This window comes from Dermacentor albipictus, chromosome 4, assembly GCF_038994185.2.
Source record: "Dermacentor albipictus isolate Rhodes 1998 colony chromosome 4, USDA_Dalb.pri_finalv2, whole genome shotgun sequence".
NCBI classification, from domain to species: Eukaryota; Metazoa; Arthropoda; class Arachnida; order Ixodida; family Ixodidae; genus Dermacentor; species Dermacentor albipictus.
Window position 1 is genome coordinate 165,302,594 of NC_091824.1, and position 24,170 is coordinate 165,326,763.

At 46.7% G+C, this 24,170-nt stretch overlaps 2 protein-coding genes across 3 annotated transcripts in view; one reads left to right on the plus strand and one right to left on the minus strand.

Moving 5' to 3' along the window:
• The first annotated feature begins 1,192 nt into the window (after positions 1-1,192).
• LOC135900004 (acetylcholinesterase-like) lies at positions 1,193-5,956 on the plus strand. Of its 2 annotated transcripts, XR_011514327.1 has the most exons (3): positions 1,193-1,322; positions 1,880-3,353; positions 5,592-5,956. XR_011514327.1 is itself a non-coding variant. In XM_070538179.1 (2 exons), exons 1-2 carry the CDS (start codon positions 1,314-1,316, stop codon positions 3,275-3,277), a joined length of 1,407 nt encoding a protein of 468 aa, XP_070394280.1. In that variant the 5' UTR covers positions 1,193-1,313; the 3' UTR covers positions 3,278-3,570. The 2 variants fall into 2 exon arrangements, 1 of the variants encoding a protein (XP_070394280.1); XM_070538179.1 differs by lacking the exon at positions 5,592-5,956 and having other exon boundaries at positions 1,880-3,570.
• A 3,123-nt stretch (positions 5,957-9,079) lies between these two features.
• Positions 9,080-24,170, minus strand: part of LOC135899928 (ATP-binding cassette sub-family G member 1-like) — a 56,086-nt gene continuing 40,995 nt past the window's right edge. The window contains exons 9-12 of the mRNA XM_065429303.1: positions 23,476-23,644; positions 19,690-19,790; positions 15,610-15,765; positions 9,080-9,609 (exon numbers count right to left, since the gene is read on the minus strand). Of these exons, the coding sequence (XP_065285375.1) occupies positions 9,253-9,609; positions 15,610-15,765; positions 19,690-19,790; positions 23,476-23,644 (783 nt within the window). The 3' untranslated portion in view covers positions 9,080-9,252. The remainder of the gene's footprint in view (positions 9,610-15,609; positions 15,766-19,689; positions 19,791-23,475; positions 23,645-24,170) is intronic.

Sequence of the window (24,170 nt, forward strand, 5' to 3'; positions counted from 1 at the left end):
GTGATGACTTGTATTTTGAGTAGAATGAACTCTGTTTTCTAATAACCACTACAGCTGGTCTTGTGGTTCCTTCTGCAAAGCAGCGTCAAAGTTTTCTTTTTACAGCTGAGCTGTATATGGCTAGCCGATTCCTCCATCCGCCCGTCCATCCGTTTGTCGCCTGTACGCCGAAAAGTTCTCCGGCACAACCCCATGGACATGTGCGAAAAAAGAAATGGTGTGGCGCTACTTTGCCTGAGTGCTAATCGCACTAGCTTCTGCGGTCGTCGCGATACGGTTGCTGCCGGAATTTGGTTTGTTCATTTGCACAACCAAGATCAAAGCAAGTTGAGGTACATAAAAAAGAGGGAGAGAGGCGCGCGATTGGCTACGCCAGTAGTGACAGCGTTGCTCTCCGTCGCAGCCGAGCGCGCGCGCAGCAATTTTTCTACGGCTCCGAAATAGGATACCGCGCGTCATACGTACATCTGAAGAGCAGGCAGGTTTCGATCAGCAACGCCATGAGCAGAACCGGGAACGAGCTCGCCTAAGCCGTGTCGATTCTGCAGCCCGAGCACAAGAACAGGTTCGTGTAGCCGAGCGCAAGCAGCAACTGCGTACCCAGGATCCAGCAGCCTACCAAGCCGTCGTTTAATGAACCATCGGGATTAACCCAGGGATAAACACCGCTGCTGCACGTTTCAGCTTCGCTTGTTGATCATCTATATGGAGTGCTTGGGCGGTTATTTTTCTATTTTCTCCAAGACATTGCCTCACTTGAAGAGCTCTTCTCTATTCACATCTACATCATCATATTTGTCTACATACCATGATCACATTTGCTCCTGGCATATTTTCTATGGCATACTTACATGTACGATAGCCGAATTCTCTGCATTTCATTAAAGAGTGTTCTCTTCTATATCAGCATTCACAGTCATGCACTCATGCTTTCCTAGTACTAAGAGATCGATATCTTCGGCACCTTGAATCTTGTATGGAGAGCCGCTGTAAGAACAGAAGAAAGCCCAAAGTAATTTGCACTCAAACCTCTCAAAGAGGAAACGATTGCAATTTCTTTTCACAAGCGGTCAATGCTCGCAGATGGCTCGAGGGATATTCGAATCCTTCAACTGATTATTCATTTGTAAATATTCAACAGCTGCGTCTACACCACTGTGCTAAATACTACACCTGCATGCAAAAAAAGGTAATCATCGTTCCTTACCGATTTAAGCAATCAGTGCACGCCACCACTTTTTGAAATCGCTCTTTTCCTTCAGAGACCACTGAGCTCGCAAACAGAACCACGGCATACTCTCAGAGGACACTGAATGGCTAAGGTATGTAGTTCTGTTAAAGAATATGCATGTGCTCTATCGAATTGTTTTCATTTCAAACGGGCGTTCCTGCCTTACTACCGCCACCTAAAACAACACCACTGTTTATTTTTCTTGCTTAACCGATAGATTTTTGCTTGAGCTTTCATTACTGTGTTGTCTGATTGAGGTAAAATAACTCATTTGCTTTGATATTCTTTCTTCCACATTATTTCTTCTGCGCAAAAGGTAGTTTGTGTCTGTATGGGAAGCCATATAACACCATTCTAGTACTCTATAAAAGCAATCTGCCGCTAGCAGGAACCGTCTGGCTTAAATTAAGAAAATATATATGATGCGCGCATGCATGAACTTTCAGTGCGTTGGGACGTTGCTCCGAGAGATGAAATTAAGAATTCCCAAGCCAAGTGATACATGTACTTAGCAAGGAAGTATACCTTGCTGCGTTGCTTTACTTACCCAGTGCCAAAGTGAAATATAACCAATGTCAATGTAATGAGCTCGACCTGTTGCGCAAAGTGAATTCATGCTCTTACATTATTTTCTCGTATATTTTTCAGAACGCAACTACCCTTCTACTTCCGGCCATTTTTGTCATAGTTGTAGCAAAATGCTACGCTACAAAACAACACAAGGTCGTCTCCACCACAAGTGGCCTTGTCCGAGGAACAATTCTTCAGACGACAGCTGGTCCTGCGTGCACGTTCTTGGGGATTCCATACGCGGAGCCACCGACAGGCAATCTTCGCTTCAGAAAGCCTCTGTCGAAGAAGTATTGGAAAGGGGTGCTCAATGCCACATCGATACCACCACTGTGCGCTCAGCTCCCTGCGCGCTTTCACACTTACTTCGCCATCAGATCTGGTGATGCCATGTCCGAAGACTGCCTTTTCTTGAACATCTTTGCCCCCGTGCCAAAACGCTCGCGCCTCAAGCCTGTCATTGTGTACATTCACGGTGGTGCATTCTCCCATGGAGGAATTGCTATGAAGATCTTCGACGCCTCGGAACTCGCTGTGAGGGGCGACGTGGTTGTGGTAACAGTGGCGTACAGACTAAATGCTTTTGGGTTTCTGGACATGGGCGCCGAAGATGCGCCCGGCAATATGGGGCTGTATGACCAGCTTCTTGCCCTGCGCTGGGTCAAAGCGAATGCGCGGGCCTTTTGCGGAAATCCTGACGCAATCACGCTTATGGGCCAGAGTGCTGGCTCCATTTCTGTTGGGTTCCATTTGATGTGGCCGCAGAGAAAGGGTCTCTTTCGGCGCGCCATCATGCAGAGCGGAAGCCCTTTGTCTCCCGTTGCCATAAGTACCAAAACCGAGGCCGCTTACCGGGCTACGTTGCTCACGGCACGTCTAGGATGCGACCAGAACGGTTCCCGGAAGCTCACTACTGCAGAAGCCATTCATTGCCTTCGGTCGAAGCCATCGGCTGCCATACTAGACGCGACCACCAGTTTCAACTCGAACGGGTTCGATGATTTCTTTCCGGTGATCGAGAGCTCGTTCATTTCCCTGGAATCAGAGCTGCACCGGAATGAACTGAACGTTCGTGAACTTCTGGCTGGCATTTGCGAAGCAGAAGGTGACTCCGTAATAACACATCTTCTTGCGGCCAACAGCGATAACGACGACATAGCACATATCCGAAAGAGAAGTGTGGTGCTCCTAATGAAGGCGGTAATGGCGTCGCGATCGAGCAGCAACATTGAACCCATAATCGAAAAGTATTTCGGACACATCGCTGCCTCAGACGGCCAGGGAGCAGTATACGCGGCCGCAGATATTGTGGCCCATGCACAGTTTTCATGTCCAACGGTCAACTTTGTCAAGGCCTTCATGCGTCCAGGCATGACGGCGTACGTGTACGAACTGTCACAGCAACCTTCGTTCATTGACTGGCCAAAATGGGCCCGGCCCACGCATGGCGACGCTTGGGCTCCACGTTTGCTTTGAGAGTCAATGCCACTGAAGCCGACGTCAGAGCAACCAACAATTTCATACGCATCGTGTCCACGTTCAGCCATTCAGGGTGAGTCTGGCCCAATTTAATCAGTGGCTGAGGGAATTTCTGCGCGTAATGTGCATGGGGAGTACATGCTGCTGCATATGCACGAGAAGGCCTTTGGGAAAGCAGTGCATGTCTTACAAAAAACTTCTTCTTGTACAGCATGGAAATAGGATTGCAAAATTGCCCGCCATCGCGGCTCAGTGGCTATGTACTATACGGCTGCTGACCACTAGGTCGCTGGTTCGATTCCCGGCCGCTGCGGCCGCATTTTGATATGAGCGAAAACGCTCGCTTACTCAAGTTTCCGTCTACGTTAATGAGCCCCGCGTAGACCAAATTAATCTGGAGCCCACCCCTACTGCCCCTCGACTTGCTTTGAGTGGTTCAACCTGATGAATTTATCAACCAGTGCACAGTTACCATGGGAATCGTTCCGTGAATTACCCACCTACATAGGCTACACGGCAGCTAGCAAAACACATGTGCCCACCACCCATGTGATTCGGACAGAGGTCACTGACGTGTTTGTGGAAAGAAACTACGAACAATGAATCGTTCTGGACAAATAAACCAAGGCTCGAGCGTAATAAGATTGACGAAGGAAAAGCCGCACTTTTGACAACTGAATTTCATTCAGCCATTTTCTTTTGTTCATTCTAACTGTGTCAGTGCTGGCTGAGTACTTGAACCGCACACGGAGGAAAATGTATACGGAGCATATATATTCCTACACAAATCATGCTGAATTCAATTTTTCTTTTATTTTCTCTCTTCTCTTATATTTTTTAGACCGTTCCCGATTTTCAGTTTGTGTTATGAGCACCCACATGGTCCTCAAACACGCGCATCGTTGAGTACCATGGTAGTGAACGTCATATGTCGTGAATAACCTCTCGCGATCGATTATTTCCACTGCCCTACTTTCTTGCTTTACCTTTTCACTGTTTACGTAATGCGTGCGAGTTGTGAGTGCGCATAGTCACAGAGTTCACCTAAACCAAGAACACGGCGACTAAAGCTGTCTACTCAATCGACGAACCCGACTGTAGTTGAGCCCCAATACGCTTATCAACCACGCGATAAGCATTCTCCATAAATATATGTTGGGAGCTTGTCAGTGGTGCAACTCGCGTGACGCCGCTTTGGCACTGCCTAAAAGCACAGGACGATGGTAGGCACGATTGTCATTAGGATGAAATTGCGATGTAAATGTGACAGTTATTACCCATTGACAATAATCCCAACATATCAAACTTCAAAAAACCTAGTAAAATATTTTTATGGGGTTTTTTTTGGCAGTCATATACTCTTGGCGCCACTTTAGTAACGCTGGGAAGCGTACGTTATAGTTTGCGCAACCCATAAATGCGTCTGCACTCCTTTATAAACACGGAGACATCGCTCTGTCACTCTGCTTTTCATCGTGTCATCAAACAATATGATGTTGTAATTAATTGTACTCGTTGTTCTGCGATGCTCTTAGTAAGTGCGGAAAAAAGAAAAGCGCGAATTTTCCGCGATTGAATTGCCACTGTCATGTCTTTCTTTCTTGATTCGTACTTTTTTATAGCTATCGATTTGCCGGGTCGTTCCTGAAAGCGGCCATTTCTCTTTCTTTTTCAGTCACCTAGCTCTGCTTTTGATAACAATCTGTGACGTTCCGGTTCCTTCGTTGCGATACGCGTTTAGCTGTGTCCGGCCACAGTACGCTGTACAGGCTAACTGGTTAGTGTTCAGCACGGTGCACTCTTAAAGGAACCTAATAATTAGCATTCAAATCAACATAACTTGAACGTATAATCAGCTTCATTGGAAAAAAGTGCTTGGGGTGTCCTGTTGGGTAGACTTATTTTTGTAAAAGAATCATTGCCGAGGCCTTCATGACACCGCGCTCTACTTCTGTTAAACAAAGTTATAGAACAAATGCCACGAAGAGACCAGTATTAGAAAAGTTCCTCTAACGCAAAGCCCTTTAATACAAATGCAACGTCGAAACTGCGATGCCGAAAGATTCATCTTTGCCTATGCGAGGCACACTGACGTATGCTCCTTCAAAAAAATACCCAAGCTTTCAGCTGCGCATTACAGACGAATGTGTTCAGCGTCTCCAAATTAAAATGCAACTGGCAGAGCTTGCCTGCGTAGAAGCAGTGTTTCCTGTCACCTAGTTCAGTCACAACTCGCATGACTGTAACTCGCGATTCAGCCTTACTTGAGTGCGTATGAGTTACGTTCACTTTTTGTATATGTGTGTTTCAGCGTTCCCAAAGCTATCGACGGTGTACCCTGGCCGAAGTTCGACGATTAAGAACGATATTTGCGCTTAAGTGAAGCGGGAAGCGTTGCCAACAAGCATCTTCTTCGGTCGGAATGCACCTTCTGGAAGAAGAATCAGCTATACTAAAAAAACACTGGCTAAACGCACCACCTTACCTCAGATAACGTTTAATTGATATTGTGCTGCTCACCAGGAGGTCAATAACGCTATTAACATTAAAGTTCATCGGCCCCAATGACCTTTTATAGTCTTGCAGAGCGTCTCTCTCTCTCTCTCTCTCTCTCTCTCTCTCTCTCTCTCTCTCTCCCTGTTTTCCGCTTTCCCTTCCCCCTTCCTCTTGCCCCGAGTGCAGCTCAGCAAACTGCGCGCTCACCGGGTTGACCTCCCTACGTTTTATCCCCTTGTCATTTCTCTCTCTCCTGGTGTATCGCGCTGTTGCAAGTTCTTAGACAAGATTCCAACATTTTGAAAGTGAAAAATTCAGCGCGAACACACAGGACAACCCACGAAAAAGAGACGAGACATTCACTGGCACTCGCTTCTTCTTCGTGAGTTGTGCTGGGTGGTCGCGTTGAATTTTTCACCTTCAACATACCATGTACCAACTAGCCCCAACCGAAGTTTCATTGAAGGCTCCAACATCTGGGGATGAGTTTTATTTTATAGCCGTCAGGTAGCTAATTGAGGGCAGTACCGATAATGAGTGTATACGTTAGAACAGCTAAAAACGAGATGCGATTTTTACGAATGCAGAGTGTCATCGCGGTGTCGCGAAGACGATTCCAGCAAAATGCCTGCAGTGTGTCGAAAGTTTTACTCACGCGCTGTTGTTGTTGTTGTTGTTGTTGTTGTTGTTGTTGTTGTTGTTGTTGTTGTTGTTGTTGTTGTTGTTGTTGTTGTTGTTGTTGTTGTTGTTGTTGTTGTTGTTGTTGTTGTTGTTGTTGTTGTTGTTGTTGTTGTTGTTGTCGTTGCACTATAGCTGGTGTGTTTGTGAAAAAAAACCGCACGCCAGAATTTCTTTACACATTTAGGCTATTTTCCGCTATAAACGTGCAGCGACTTTTGTCAAAGTGGCGATTCTCGTTATACTATTATCTTTTTTAGTATTTTCTTTAGTGAGCTGATAACTGCTTGTCACCGGGTTTTTCTATCCAGGTGGAACTCGAAAGCTAAGAATTTTTTGAGACTACAAATTGCTGAACTTTTTCTGAAATTTCGTAAGCGTACCTACTACGCACATCAACATCAGGTAGCCTTTAGCGACCACAGGTACCTTGCCTTGGATCTCGTGCTACTTTCCGCATTAAGCCTATTTCAGATGTGGCGACATCGTACTAGACATTTTGCAACAATTTCTGCAACTGCGAACTGCATAGGGTGTAGGGTTGTGCGAATATGGATTTTTTAGATAGAATCGAATACAAATTGATTAGTGCCAGAAGTGAATCGAATGGTTTTCGAATAATGAACTGCCACTACCACAATTATTATGAAACGATGTTCACATCCTAGTATTCCTCAAGCTAGCAAGGTTCTTTCACTACATAGTACGCCATCAAGTGTTTATTTAAAGCACAAATGGCGCATTATAGGACCTAACAAGATGTTTCTTCGCACACACAGGACTCTTCAGGCAGTGTGAATGATGGCTGTATGTGTATCCTGTAACGTATGGCTGCCCAGGTGATTTAGCCTGCTCCACTACGCAAGTTCTGATGTTTTTTGTCTGTGCTATGCACGCCGGGGTGAAAATTTACCATACCATTGCTCCAATTTTATGTTTCATTGGGTGCAGCTGAGTTTCTCAAATGTTCGATAAATATTCGCACTTATGAATGCAATTGAAACTCTATATAACAAATTGATTAACCCGTTCTAATTATTTCGTTAAATCTAGAAGTTCGTAAAATCGACAAAAACCTAAAACTGTTACGTAGCGATACGCAAAAGCTACCGCGGTATCGTATTGGCCGCTAATCCGGCAGTCTGTCGCACAAACCATGAAATAACGAAAGCAACCCCCACCGCTACCGAGGCGGTGTTGAGTCCGTTGTTCCGTGCATGGGTGGTGCGTGCAGCCTCGTCAAAATAAAGCTAAGGCTATGACCATGGCGCCTTGATGTTTTAACGCGATAGCTTTAGATTGCACGCTCCAAGAAAAATCCGTCTGTGTCAAAATTAGAAAGAAGTCACCGATTTTTTCACTCATTTATTTCAGGACGAACTTCATTAAATCGAGTTCGGCCAAGTTAGTATTCTTCATTCGCTTTGATGACAGCATTGAACCCTATGGGTACCTGCCGGAGAACGGAAATTTCTTCGTTAGATAGGGGACTTCGTAAAATCGGCTTTCGTTAGGTGGAACTTCGACAGTAGTGACTATGCGATTCGAAGACCGAATCGAATAGGATAGTATTCAATTTCGATTCGTTGTTCGAGAGTTTCTAATATTAGCACGACCCTAATTCTATAACCGCCTTCTCATGTTCGTTGACATTATGATAGTTATTCGAGTTCACGTAGCGTTCTGTGTTGATGGTTGGTGAAACCAGTACCTAGGATCTTCGCCTTTGTAAAGGGCCGACCACTAAAGTGGGCAGTGGGAAAGATCCGGAGAGAGTGACATTGGACGCAGAGACAGAGCGAGAGAGAAGAGAGAAAAGGTAGGGAGGTCGACACACGTCCGGTCTGTTACCCTACACTGCATGGTAGCTGGCTACAGTTGTGATAAGAGGGAAAAAAAGGACAGGGAGAGAGCACTAGTTACCCGCACACATGATGATGCGCAGCATTTTCACGGGTTTAGCGTCGACGTCAGACATCGGACGTCGAAGCGTGTGTGGAAAAGTAAGTGCTGGAAGGTTGCATATAAAGGATCAAACCATTCCAGGCCACACCCCGCGTCGTAGGCATGGTGTAGGGTCACGCCTGGAAAAAGTTGATGATAAGCACAGCTTTAGTGACGAATCAAGCATGAAGAAACGACGCCTGGAATCCTCCGGAGTCTCCTAAAGAACCAGCGTGATATCAAGAGCAATACGTCGAAGTTCCTAAGCTGTGCTCTTTCTTCATAATAATATCAGCATAAATTTCATTATCATGGGCCCACCGGGTGCGATTTTCGCATTTGCGAGCACCTAGTGGAAAACTAAATTGCTCCCGACGTGCGGCTTATGCAGTCCTCTTCGTGGAAAAGAAAGTAAAACAACCTAGAAGCTGTTATCGTGAAGCGTTTTTAGGGCTAGAACTTTTGACTTTATCAAAACAAAACAAAACTAATAAACAGGCAGCGCACAATTGCATGTCTGATTATCCGTGTTGTTGTTGGTTTCGGCTCGTCGAAGCTGCGTCTGCACTTTTGTAGAAAAATTGACCACCCGCGAACATGGAAAAAGTGTACGCATGATGTAACCACGTGTGCGTGTGCGTGTGTGTATTTGCAAGTTTGCAAGTTGTTTGCAAAGATATTTTATTTATCTTCAGAAGAGAGGCCTTGTAGCTACACTTTGACGGCGTCTTCCTGTATGGTGCACATGTGCTACTAGATTATTTTTTTTTCACCTGTGACCTATGGAATGTCCTATATGAACTGCTAGATACCTTCTTCTTCAAAGACGTGATTTTCGTAGCGCTAAAGTTTTCTCAGCTATTGCGCCTGAGCCTCCACTTAAGCAGCACGAACCCGATAACCTTCAGTAGCAGGTCCATAGCCAACACAATACCGGAATACGCCGCCAAGTTCACGTCTTCTGCGTCCAGCATGTGCAGCACTTGGGCGCCGTCCACAGGCACGCACAGTACGTCTGCGTCTCGTTCGTCGCACTCAAGTGGACTGCGGCCTCCACCGAATACCGCAGTCATCATAGCTCGGTACGCGTAGAATATAGGCGTCGAGTACGGAAGCCACGTGAGAGCCGGTAGCAGGTACCGGCGTTGCACGAAGAAGCCGCTGAACAAGAAGACCGGTGCCGCCGACGCCAGGCCCACGATTACAGCCAGCTGCGCGGAAGCAGCATGTAATGCAATGACGAAGGGGTAGCCATAGTGAAACAAGCCTGTTGAAATACAGCGTACAATTAAGCGGGAAGACAAGCGCACTTACGGTACACTTCTGATGAAAGGTTCGTTGAGCATCGTTTATTTTGTTTCATTTACTTTCATACACTTGTTTTTCCTCTGCGCCGTTGACCAAGTATAGCTTAGTTAACGCTACGCTAGGACCACTAGTTGCAGGGGCGGCTTGCACGAACATTTAATGACGAAAATAATAACGAATTTAAGAACGCGTTCTAGTATGGACCAGGAGTTGTCTAGGAAACATTTAGGAACGCATTCTTAAGTTCGTTATTATTTTCGTTATTGCATGTTCGTGCAAGCCGCCCTGGCAGAGCAGGTCAGTTGCGCTATATATAGTAGGATCATGAGAACCCAACGAGCAATGACACGAAGGACACGCGCAGGCGTGGCCCGCACGTGTCTGGTTAGAAGGTCTCCAAGAGCTCGTACCAGCGAACGGCTTTACCTTCGTGCTGCCTGTCACTTCCACGCGAACAAAGCGGCGAGCACACAGGGCTCGCAAATGTCTCAGAGCACGCCGCTCGCTGCCCCTTTCGCAGATCACTTTGTGTATACGGGTCCGCGTATCTTACTTCAATGCGAAGCGGTGAGGACACAGCGCACGAAGATATCAGCAGTCGGCACACTCTGTCTTCATCGCAGCTCGCGTTCGAGGTATATATGGTCATCATCATCATCATCAGCCTGGTTACGCCCACTGCAGGGCAAAGGCCTCTCCCATACTTCTCCAACAACCCCGGTCATGTACTAATTGTGGCCATGCTGTCCCTGCAAACTTCTTAATCTCATCCGCCCACCTAACTTTCTGCCACCCCCTGCTACGCTTCCCTTTCCTTGGGATCCAGTCCGTAACCCTTAATGACCATCGGTTATCCTCCCTCCTCATTACATGTCCTGCCCATGCCCATTTCTTTTTCTTCATTTCAACTAAGATGTCATTAACTCGCGTTTGTTCCCTCACCCACTCTGCCCTTTTCTTATCCCTTAACGTTACACCTATCATTCTTCTTTCCATAGCTCGTTGCGTCGTCGTCAATTTGAGTAGAACCCTTTTCGTAAGCCTCCAGGTTTCTGCCCCGTAGGTGAGTACTGGTAAGACGCAGCTATTATACACTTTCCTCTTGAGGGATAATGGCAACCTGCTGTTCATGATCTGAGATTGCCTGCCAAACGCACCCCAGCCCATTCTTATTCTTCTGATTATTTCTGTCTCATGATCCGGATCTGCCGTCACTACCTGCCCTAAGTAGATGTATTCCCTTACTACTTCCAGTGCCTCGCTGCCTATTGTAAATTGCTGTTCTCTTCCGAGACTGTTAAACATTACTCTAGTTTTCTGCAGATTAATTTTTAAACCCACTCTTCTGCTTTGCCTCTCCAGGTCAGTGAGCATGCATTGCAATTGGTCCCCTGAGTTACTAAGCAAGGCAATATCATCAGCGAATCGCAAGTTACTAAGGTATTCTCCATTAACTTTTATCCCCAATTCTTCCCAATCCAGGTCTCTGAATACCTCCTGTAAGCACGCTGTGAATAGCATTGGAGAGATCGTATCTCCCTGTCTGACGCCTTTCTTTATTGGGATTTTGTTGCTTTCTTTATGGAGGACTACGGTGGCTGTGGAGCCGCTATAGATATCTTTCAGTATTTTTACATACGGCTCGTCTACACCCTGATTCCGTAATGCCTCCATGACTGCTGAGGTTTCGACAGAATCAAACGCTTTCTCGTAATCAATGAAAGCTATATATAAGGGTTGGTTATATTCCGCACATTTCTCTATCACCTGATTGATAGTGTGAATATGATCTATTGTTGAGTAGCCTTTACGGAATCCTGCCTGGTCCTTTGCTTGACAGAAGTCTAAGGTGTTCCTGATTCTATTTGCGATTACCTTAGTGAATAGTTTGTAGGCAACGGACAGTAAGCTGATCGGTCTGTAATTTTTCAAGTCTTTGGCGTCCCCTTTCTTATGGATTAGGATTATGTTAGCGTTCTTCCAAGATTCCGGTACGCTCGAGGTCATGAGGCATTGCGTATACAAGGTGGCCAGTTTCTCTAGAACAATCTGCCCACCATCCTTCAACAAATCTGATGTTACCTGATCCTCGCCAGCTGCCTTCCCCCTTTGCATATCTCCTAAGGCTTTCTTTACTTCTTCCGGCGTTACCTTTGGGATTTCGAATTCCTCTAGACTATTTTCTCTTCCATTATCGTCGTAGGTGCCACTGGTACTGTATAAATCTCTATAGAACTCCTCAGCCACTTGAACTATCTCATCCATATTAGTTATGATATTGCCGGCTTTGTCCCTTAACGCATACATCTGATTCTTGCCAATATATATATTGATAAATATTGCCAATATATTGATATATGGTCAGCGCCGTGCGAATGGATTGATCCAATGCGTTAGCGGAGAAGACGAGAACTTCATTGTGATGCCATGCTGCTACACCTTCACGGTTGCTGCAACCGACAAGCTGAGGGCAAAAGGCTTTTTCTTTACCCATCCGTCGAGCGCAACAGACAAAGTGTGGATGCACAAGATCGGGACTTCAAGTAGGTTGCAAAAAAATGTATGGCTTTAGGAAATGCCCCAGTTCTTCATTACCTACCCGCAGTGGTTGCTTAGTGCCTGTAGTGTTCGGCTGCTGAGCGCGAGGTCGCGGGATCGAATTCTGGCAACGGCGGCCGCATTTAGATGTGGGCGAAATGCGAAAACACCCGTGTACTTAGATTTAGGCACGTTAAAGAACCCTTGGTGGTCCAAATTTCTGGAGTCCCCCACTATGGCGTGCCTCATAATCAGATCGTGATTTTGACATTTACAACCCCATTATTAATTTTTTTTAGTTCAGCATTACCTCGTCTTTTGAATCTAGTCAGCCTGCCTCTTTAATTAAGTGCTTGCGTATGTGTCTATGCTGTGCGCCGTTTTTAGCGCGTTTAAGTTGACATTTTTCGAATGTTCTCGCCTTGTTTGATAAGAGATTGTTTTGTGGCGAAAGTGCTCGCGTCTGCGGCTGGCCTGCGACATAACAACGACTTCATTCAGGTCACGTTGTCAGCTCCGCCTGAAATTAGCACATTCTCAGCGCTTTTGAAAGGCTCACGAATGGCATCTTCACCTGGCCGTTTCGGAGTGCTCTAGACCACTCTAGCGAGCTTCGTCGTCTTCGGCTGGTTGAAAGAGGGTGAGCGCCTTGCGTTCGGCATTTTTTTTTTTTTTCGGTCGCTCTCCTACATCTTCGGGGGCTCTGAGCGCTCCGAGCCCTGTCGACGGAGCAGTCGTCCAGGTTAAAGCATTTCCCGCAACGTTATCACAACACAGCATCGCCGCTGTTGGCGACGGTCCACCGTAACCTATGCAACCTATGCCACTGCATGCTACCGCCTCGGAGAACGCTCGTTCCATCGGCGCTTTCGCCGGTGGGACGAGCGCCGGGAGCTTTGGATAGGTGAAACAACGAACGTTGGCTGTAGTCATGTGGTTATGCATCTGTCATTTCCTCCTTCAAGAACGAGTCACACGTTCGGCTTGCGCGCTTGTCTTCTACCTCCGAGTTCGTGGAACACCGTATCTGCCCGACTCCGCTTCGGGGGATGGAGGCGGCCCCACAAGGCTTGCGAATTCAGTCGTTTAGCTTCAGTGTTCACACGCATGTATTGATTTGGTTTATGGCGTTTGACTATTTTAACCTTCCGAAGCAACTAAAGCTAGAATGGAGGTCGTAGTGGATGGCTCCGGATAATTTAATTTAGGCCACCTGGGGACGTTGAGCACGCACTTTGATCGTAGAGTACACGGGCCTCTTGCAGATCACCTCTATCCCCGATACTGTCCGACGCGTCCTCACAATCGGAGGGTTGAGCAGCGGCTACTCGCATGTTTTGGGTGCAGGATTATCATAGCAGAGAAATGCCGCAAGGGACCACAGTTCCACGTGACTGCGCTTGGCCAATGGCAACGGAGCGGCACGTGGGAAACAGAAGGCCAACTCTGGCTCCCTGCGGGAGCCATATACAGTCACTCTAGGCCATGCCAAATTTTTTCGCCACAGGCGAAAGTGGCGGTCGAAGCAACAGGCAAGCAAACTGTGACCCCCGAGACAGCGCGCCACGCCATATAGGTTAGCTCGGATACCCGATTTTCTGGTTTTGTCGACCGCGAGGCACAGGGCCTTGTCCACGTGACTAGTGTATCAGCTGATTCCTTCCTTGTACACAGCTTGTGTGCTCTGGTCGTGGCGAACAGTGCGACGTTGTACGGCATCATCGACAATGATGTGCTTATTTCCTGCGTGGAGGCATGACCAGACCTGTGGAAGCCGCGACACAAAAATAGGTAAAAAAGGGATGTGATGTGGGCCGAGGTGGCCACTTCTGGGGTGCCGAACGTTTCCGGCGCAAGTAACGTTTTTAAGAAGTTTCAAAACTATAAGAAATCTTTATGAAGTAAGAACAACTGTTCTGGTTGCGAAAGATTTTTGTAAAATTGTCCTGCTAAAATCGAGGTCTTTAAGGGAATCTGGCGATATTGTACCAAGCTTATATATAACTTATATATAGCCATATATATAACTCGTTGAGCATCAATGCCGCGTGCCACCCACCGGCCGGCGCGGATGCCACAAATCTGTTGAAAATTTGTTCCTTGTGGTTTAGCCTTTAGCGCTCCTTCTGAGCAGTTGCGAACACAAAACGTGGTTCTGCATACACTGGTCTGAGTGTTACAGACAGTAAACTAAATAATCCTTTTTTCTGGCGCTGACAAACGCCGGCGGTTTTCGTTCTGTCCCATCTCGTGCAGCAGATTATGGGGTTTTACGTGCCGAAACCACTTTCTGATTATGAGGCACGCCGTAGTGGAGGACTCCGGAAATTTCGACCACCTGGGGTTCTTTAACGTGCACCTAAATCTAAGTACACGGGTGTTTTCGCATTTCGCCCCCATCGAAATGCGGCCGCCGTGGCCGGGATTCGATCCCGCGACCTCGTGCTCAGCAGCCTAACACCATAGCCACTGAGCAACCGCGGCGGGTATCTCGTGCAGCAGCGAGCTAGATCTACCGTAGCCGAGATGCGATGCCTACAATGCTGTTAGCGGCGCTCCTCACTCCGCCAGTGCTCTGAGACCCCTGAACTGCAACGCCAAATGTCGCAATCTCTTTCAATTCTTTGCTTTACGGCGAAATTTCCAATTTTCATTAAAGAAGAGTTTTCTTTGTTTCACTTTGTTTAGTACTCTTCTTACGATGCTTCTTCACCCCTCGCAAACCGTCGTATCATCCTGCAAGTCATTGCTGCAGCAACCACGCATACCATTCGACTACGTGAACTTGCGTTTGCATCATTGCAGAAGGTGTGAACAACTAGACAAGTTGGAAATCAAATACAGCTGTGTGCAGAACGTACCTCTTTGCAAAGCATTTAATTGAATGGACTAAAGGAACCTTCGCCTAAGCCAGATTCTCGCGTGCTCGTTGGATCCGCCATATCTTTTCGATGTCAAAAAAGTATTTCTACAAGTTCTTTACAGTACACGGTGCTTTTCTTCCTAAACTAAAGTTTTACGTCAGTGTAACTCAGCATAAAGAACTGAAGCTTCAAAAAATCAAGTCATTTTTTTTTTATCACGCAACGCATGAAAGGCTTCTTCAAGCCCCTGACTTCTCCTTATGTGTGGCTCTGATTTATTGATTTCATCTTATGCTTTGCGCACACCAGAACAAGAAATCAGTAACTGTGACCATTTAGCTACTGTCGAAATTTTCCAATCTTGTGTCACAGAGGGGATATTGCCACTTAAGGAGTTACGTGTACAGCAAAAAGGGCCAAGCTTGCACATGTGACTGTTATATTAGATAAGAGCACCATTCGAATTTCGAGCTTACTCAGCATCTCCTCTCGGGCATTTACCTCAGGGTTCAGAGGTGCCGAGCAAATGTAACCAATGCTTGAACTGGTTGAGGACATCTGGACAGCGAAAAGTGCAATGATGGCGATCCGGGACAACTCCATAGGCTGAAAAGTGCTCCAATGGGTGATGGAAATCATCATGAGAGGACAGACGATCTGTAAACAAATTACATACAACGAATTCTGAGACACTCTAACAAAATGCGTGTTTGTTAAGTTTGGTAATGACGTTTTTTATCATTTCTCTCACAGAATTAACACCCACCGCAGTAAATACTTTCTTTAATCATACGCGTAGCGGTGGTGCAAGGACCGAACAAATTTGCATCCAAATTCTGTGCATGTATGCAAGGTGTAAGAGGAAGAGTATAATCCCGTAGAGGGTGTATCGGGACCGCTACTGCTACTAAACTCTTTACCACGCTGTAGAGAGAGAGAGGGAGAAGACTAGAAGGTCAGCCAGAAGCAGACCAGCGTCCGCTTTACTACCTAAGAGTGTGGGTAAAAGAAAGGGTGAACAGAAAGAGGAAAGAGGGAGAGATTGAAGATTGCATGCACGCGGGATGATACACAGGAGGGCTATAAAGGATAATTCAGGCCTCTGCACTTCAGGAATAGGGCACTGCTGGAACATTTGACAGACTCTGCAGAGAGAGAAGCGGCCAAATTGAGAATGGCTAAGAGTCGATGACAACGCAGGGAAGCTATATTGTTCACTTCGAAGTCTGACTGTAACGAAGCCCAAAGGTTGGCCGAGCCGGCCCAGCATGCTTCGCACCAAGATCGCCAAACAGGCGGTCGCCCAACGTCGTATGTCGGTGGGATCACAAGGGCGCGAAGGTTGTTTCAACGCTTTATCCCGTAGCTGAACGCAGCTAAGTGAGCAACGACCATTGCTTTGTTGAGGGCACGTTTTGTTTCCTGCAAGCGCAGTCGCGTATACGATGAGACTAATAAAGAAAAGTTCTACTTTGCTTTTTTGTTGCCTTAACTGTTCGGACTAAACAACATGCGTTCGTGTATACGCAGTGCTTGTGAGTCTTTGACGCGTCTGTCAAGTATCGGGTTAGAGCAGGCTATATATACAGCGTGTTAGAGCTTTCCTCGACTAATCTATTTTCATTGCTTATTTCATTCGCTTTGCTGAAAATCTCACACTACAGTCGATTTCTTTGCGCTTTGTGTGAAATTCTTTATTTCTAAAAATAAGAACCTGCCCATCAAAAGATCTTAACATAAGAAAGTATAAGCGCCAACGCAAGAAAAGTGCGCGTGGTAGATAAAAAAAAATTGCAGATGCAACAGATCTTACACAAGAGTTTTGAAAGTGGCATAGTCAATTTGTATTATATAAGCAACTATAGAGCAGAAGTGTAGCAAACACTGAAAACTCAGAAAAAAGATCTGTGCGGAATCCATCGACGATGATTGTAAATGCAAGCGAATAGCCGAACGGCCTTAAGAGAGCTATTCGCTTTTTAAAGGAGTTATGTTCTCGATGGCATATATTTCTTGTAGTGAGACTATTTAGGCAGTGGTTGTTAATTCATTGCATAATATCGTAAGGAACGGAGCTGTTAGCCAGTACATCTCTAGCGGCGGTGTAGGTACACAGCACGTACATCTCATTGAGCTACGACCGCTGGCGTTTGGTGTCGAAAATTCACCCCGCAACGCGAGAAGGCGTGCCCTTTGCGGGAGCACCTGTGTTCCAACCTCTGACTACGAAAACGAGTGAAAAAGCCAAGGTACTCAGCAAGTATCTTGTCGCACGTGAGGCCGGCCGAACCTGCGCATGCCAGATGAGGTGAGGTTGGACTGCAGGCCAAATACATCGAGAGATGTGACGTCATCCTTTAGGCGCCGATCCCGAACACTCATATTTAGGTTAATTGAAATGGCTGAGGAAGTCCGCTCCCAGTATGGCAAAGCTGACGTCGGTGATCACAAACACCCATTTGCGCACGCGCCGGAGTCCGATGTCCAGCGTTATTGACCGGAGCCCATACGACGCGATGGCAGTGCTGTTCACTGCGTGGAGGGTGGATCTGGACTTGCCGCGTCGGCTATTTGCGGCCGTGGCGTAAATGATACACAGCTCTTCTCCTGCGTCGACGAGGAGGCGGGTACCGGTGATGCGATCGACTACGAAGAATAGGCGGCTTGCGAGAGGACCGTTGTCGCATACTGCCGTTAGCGATTGGCCGGTGCGTTTCCCGTCCATGGCTGGGTGCAGCGGCTTGCTCGTTCGCGAAAGCGATGGTTGTACCAGCACAACTGCCGCGGCCAGTCTCTAGGTGCGCTGCGAGACTGAAGCCGAATGGTTGCGCCGAAGTTGGTCGCCAGTGTCGCCATCAGTCATCAGCTTCTCCAGTGCACTGGTAAGGCGATCGACTGTTTCCTCCAGGCGCGAGAGTCGTTCTCCTGGCTCTGACACTCTCGCAGCGGTGATAGGTAGCTGTGCCGCAGACGAGCAGACGCATATGCGGTCAGCGAGTGCAGCTAGCCGATCGAGACTCCTCTCGCCGGAACTCGCCAGCACCATGCGTGCGGACTGTGGGAGGCCTTGCAAGAACAGCTTGCGCAAAATTGGAAGCTGGCTCTCGTTTGCGGAGTGGCCACCCAGCAAATGACGCAACCGTTGCAGGAGTTGTGACGGTCGTTGGTCGCTGAGTTCCTCGGAGGTGAACTGTTGGAGCCTACTCTGTTGCGATGGCTCGAGGCGCTGCAGGACCTTGAGTTTCAAGTCGTCGTATGCTGTGGCTGAAGGCGTACCCGCTAGTAAGTCGTCTATGCCATCGGCCATGTCGGAGGGTAGCGCGGCGACGACTTGCTGGTACCTTGCTGTCTGTGAAGCGATGCGCCGCAGCAGAAAACGGGCCTCTACTTGCATAGACCAAGCTCAGGGATCCTTGGGCCAAAGGCTGGGAAGCTGAAGCTCTGCAGCCATTACAGGAGACGTAGTCGTAGCGTCATCTCTGTCAGCAAGAGTAGGAGCAGCGTCGTCCATGGCTAGTGTTAAAAAAAAGCGTAAGTGTCCTGGGTGATCACTTGTAGGGAGCTCGGTTAGGCGGAGACAAGTAACACACGTTTTGACAGCTTGAGAATGGAGAATCAACTGGCTTTATTCAAGAGTAAAAGTAGGTTTGCCGAATGGCAGTGGTGGCACCCAGTCGGACAGCCACTTCGGTTCGAGCAGGGGGCAATAACCCCGATGGCGAGGACAGCGAAGTGACGGACGGTCGCTACACATTCGATCCACATAACTGACGATAACACGCCCCTGCGCCTACATACAATGCGAAGGACGTAGTGCTCCTCCAATACATTTCGCGGTAAACAATACTGTGGCACGAGCTTCCGCGGCGGCGGCAGCTTGACTGCAGCACACGAAGCAGGGAGTGAAGTAACTGCACTTTCGTACGTTAAAGAACCCGCCTGACTGTTGTGTTGTGACACGCCATAGCACTATCATAACACAACTGACTTGGGTTGTGACAGTGCTATCGGAAAGCCACTCATAGTGAGGACTCCTGAAGAGCAACGTGCATGCGAGGCACGGCAAATTTCTCTTCTCTCTAGAACACTCTTTGTAGGTGCGCGAGGTAGCGACGCAAGTCGCAGGCTGGCGAAATGCCTCGGGCTAGTAATTAGTTAAAGTACTTGTGAATGTCGCCACGTGAATAATTTCAACCTACGTCGCAATGGGTACTCGTTCTAGTCGTTTACAGCTTCGCTGTCAAGCCACCTTCACAGCGTCGATTGGAGATCAATTTTTTATTAGCTTCGTTATTTTTATTCTAACCGCCTAGGTGATCTCGTTGCTATGTTGCTTGACCAAAAACAAGGTGTAAGCAATTACCCGTATGCATTTTTTTTTCGTTATACTACAGTGTTTTCTATACTATGTGTGTTTAGGGTAAGAATGTTTTATCATGTGGTATTGAAGTCCTACAGGTTAACCAATCCCACATTCAGATCATTTCATTTTCCTTTACTTCTTCCTGAAGGGATGTACATGCGAAATGCAGAATTAATAAAGATGCATAAAGCAAGCGCTTTTGTAAGTACAGTACGTACCGTAACTGGTACTTCGGCGATTATTCTTGCAACGTAGTACAAACTTGGGTCGTACCACCTGTTTCTTTGCTCTCGCATGACAACGTCAATCTCCAAAGGAACTGAAATTGAATCCGCAACAAGAAAATGCAATCGTGTGCTTGATTTATCTCCACAACTATGCGAGGAATGCACAGGCCTCTATGCAGTAGGGAAATACACGCAGAAAAAAGAACACGAAAATTTGTTCTTTTTGCCCTACACTCTGGTAATTCTTATTGTCGTTTGTGTAGTATATAACGCCTGTCATGATATACCAAGGGCCACTATGGAGGAGAAATAGAAAGTATAAGGCAATCCCTGTCCTCATCTTGCCCAATGAGCGCAATTGGCAATGAATACATTATCGAAATTATCGACTGCTTAAGACAATGTAAAATAAGTGACAAAATAATGTTATCTACTTAAAGAAGGGAAAATATGCAACTAAATAATAACGGCAACAAAAGCATAACCATAATGTACCTGTAATAAATACATTATACTTAATGTAATGATGTAAAATAATATAAAATAATGACGCGTGCAGGACGTAATTTCTTTAGTGATTTGTTAGTAGCTACTGAAAACTATAGGTTGACATAAAAAGGCTTATATATCCTGCAGTGCGTGTGTCAGCGCGAAATGCTCATAGGTGTATTGCGACACACACAGGGGGCTGTCAACCTGAACGCGCACTTTCAACCAGATATTTTATTTCGAAGACACAATTTATGTGCAGTTACCGCTTACCTTTACCTCTTAGGATGCCATAACTTTGGCCCCTTCCTGTTAAACGATCGATTGGAATGTTGTCGGTTGACTTGTAGTTTGTAACACTATCGCTCAGAAATTTCCAACAGCCTATACCTTACCCAACGAACAATAATATTAAGAAATTTCTTACTACTAAGTCAAGAACCGTGATTTAAACTGTCACACGAAGACAACAAGATGAAAGAGGAGATGGATGCATGCACTAGCAACATTGTGATGCCGCTCTGCGCCTTGTCAAGTCTGTTCATACTCCTTATTTCGTCTTCGTATTCATTCTTTTTACACTCATAACCATCACGTGGCACGCATGCTGTTCTGGCCGTAGTGTAAGCCATATTTAAGGTACTACCAGTTAAGCCATATATAAATCTCCACGTCCTCAATAGAATTACAACTTTCATGCTGCGCTATAATAATTTACGCGAAGGCATTGTCAGCTTCAGAAACAAAAAACATAAATGAATTCTTGGGTTTTACGAGCCAAAACCACAGTCTGCTTAAGAGGCACGCCGTGGTGGGGGACTCTAAATTAAGAAGTTTGACCACCTGGTGTTCTCAGCTTGCGCCGAACGCATGGTACACGAGCGTTTTTTGCAATTCTCCCCTATCGAAATGCGGCCACCGTGGTCCGGAATTGAAACCGCGACCTCGAGATTAGCAGCGCAACGCCATATAGCCGCTAAGTGTGAAAAGAATCACATCTTTGTTTTTAGGGACAGTATTACAGCACCATGTTGTTTCTTTGTAGTGCAGTGCTTAAGCAATGCTTATTCTTGCTATTGATCCTTTTCGCGAAGCAGTTCGTTCCGTAGAAACGAGATCGCGCTTTCGGCGACGCGCCACACGTCAGCTCAGCGACAGCACACGCATACGAAACTGTTACCGCTTCTACTTTGCTTCTGTGTGATCAGCTGTTGGAAATGCGAGTTTTCACTAGCTCACTATGCTCCAAGTGTGCTGCAATGTGTCGAGCGGTGGATTGAAGACTTGCGTAGAAGCTGGCTGCGAAAATATTGAGTGGCATATGAAGGAATGGGATGAATCTGTGTGACCTAGCTCACGGATCGCTTCTACATAAGAATAACCTGTTCTGCCCGCCCTTGACGGGGCACTACTTTCTCCAAGGATAAAAGACTTCACTCATCCGCCATCGTTGTATCGCTAACCTCCAAAGAAAGGACTTCAACTTCGGAACGTCGGCAAGAGTGTGTACCGCTCGTTAAACAATGACAAAAGGAGTGGTGCCGCTTCCCATCGTAGTAAGTTTCACACACGTTATCTACACACATCTACCGCAACAGGCACGCAAGCTTACGCCCACTCTGTCACTAACGTATCAAGAATAAGTGAGTGGGCGCAGTAAGCACAAATCTATCGGAAATGAGCGAGTGGTCAAGCAGAAAACAATCAGATGGTGACCGCACCGAGAAAGTTTACTGAGTCGGAAAGGTGACAAGCCGCTGCTTCAGTGTTTGTCAAACAAAGAAATAAGAGCAAAACACGCTTATCCTGATTCAATTCATAAGCGGGAAGTTTGAATAGCGTGGAACAGATATTTAGCCCTGCTTTTAGAACAAGCACCATATACGCTGCTCGCGCCATTTGGACATAGCTTAATCTGCTCCGAAAGCGCTTTTACAAGTTCTCTGAGGCTGTGGCCAAAGCTTCGTGTCATTCACCCAATCACCGTCTATTATATCTTGCGAAACAGAGGTTTGCGAAGCCGCTCCGGCATCATACACAACCATTGTAAACACAGAGGCAGCGGTGGCAAATGAGGCAAGCAATGGACGCTTCATCACGTGATCAGACATGCAAGTGCCGACGGCATGGCCGGAGAAAGGGTCAATACAGGCCATAAGGGCTTCTGGGTACGGCGTTGGCTAGCCACACGAAGTCGCGAGTTATTATCGCGGCCCCGGCGACCGCATTTCGATGGAGGCGGATGCAAAAACGCCCGTGTACCGTGCAGTGTACAAGATTTGTGTAGAAGGGGCATGTTAATGATTTCCAGGTAGTCAAAATTAATCTGGACGCGCACCTCAAGATCAGATCGTAGCTTCGGCCCCTTAAAACCTTAGAAGGTTGTTTTTCTTTATTATTATTATTCATGTTCATTCTTGGGAACAAGGTTCCGTAGCGCACAGCCAGATATCTTCAGCATCACATTTACAACGTAGGAGCTGTTAGGTGACGTAAAATTACATTGAAGAACTGTGTAAAATAATAATTGATGGCATCTAACGCCACGATGCAGGACGTTGGATATATCAAAGATGCCGTAACTTCTGCTTAATTTTTGACAACCTGTGGTTCATTATTGTGCACCTAATATCAAGTGCACCGGTGTTTGTCCGTTCTGACTCGCTGTGTTGCACTTTTCACGGCCGCCAGAAATCGAATCCAATGCTTCACGCTTTGCAGAGTGCCATATAGTCGTGATGGGTGAACTGTAGAAGAGGATTTGTTTTATTGTTATATAAGCGCAATGCTCTGTACAGTTGTTTTATCCATGTTCCTTCTCTGATAGTCACCTAACAGACCACATAACATGTGCACGAAGCACTCTTGGCAGAGAGTTATGGCAGCTAGCTTTTACTACATCGCTGGGTTGCGGCACAGACTGTTCGACACTACGCTGTGGAACGCACGATCTTTAGAGAGCCGCCGTGACTAGAGGTGGGAAGGTGCTGCATGCGAAAGAGATAGTCCAAAGGACACGTGATTTGGCAGCCCAGTGCAACAAGTCGAAATTATGCAAAGCTTCCAACTTTAGCCATTGGTGCCACCAGGGTAGTGTGAATGCTATCCCACAACAGCTTAATATTAAGGCGCTGCAAGCAAGCTCAGGGGCATCATATTACGATGAAACCAGTATTTCGCTTTTTATCACCATTCAGATTCTATCACTTCATGCATGCTGAAGCGGCAGATTTCAGAAACTAAACGCGAGATTGTTTCCCAGAAGAGAGGTCATCACGTTGTGCTCACGTATGAGTACGGTGCTGCTTACGAATCCCAGCAGTATCATGAACGTAGTGACAACAAACAAGGCAGCCGTGTCCTGAATCTGAGCGGCCCTGTTTCCACAACCATAGTACAAGATGGACAACAGGAAAGCGAAGAACAAAGATGCCGCTATGCGGACGAGAGTGGTAACCTGCATCAGAAAAGGAAGGGCGACGCTAAGTCACACTCGTGTACTTTGCATTTATTGCAGGGGCAGTTTGTCATGCTCACAACGACGTGATAATAGCATAGTGTAACGCAAATTGTCACGAGGCCAAGTTAAAAGTAAAGAAAGACGAATAATATTTGGGCTTATGTGAAGGTATTGTTGTGTTAAAATACAAACGGGTTGCATTTGTGCTATTCCACCTGTGAACCTCCCTCGCATTGATTGACAGATGGGAAGCACGTTTATTTACATCAAAATGCAGTCTCTGCTTTGGGCCATTACGGGCGAGACAAAGGTGTCGCCGAGTGCGACAAAGTTCTCGGTCGTGCTGGTCAAGGAGTTCGAGCAACCTTAGTGTCGCCATTCACACAAAATGGGCCTGTGTTTGTGTCCCAGAAGCGCTGTGGTTACGCAGTCGAGGTGCACTGTTTAAGCAGCGGCGTAGACCTGAGGTTTGTTTCGATATTACTGCTCATTATTTAAGTGAAGACTCGTACAGAACTTATTT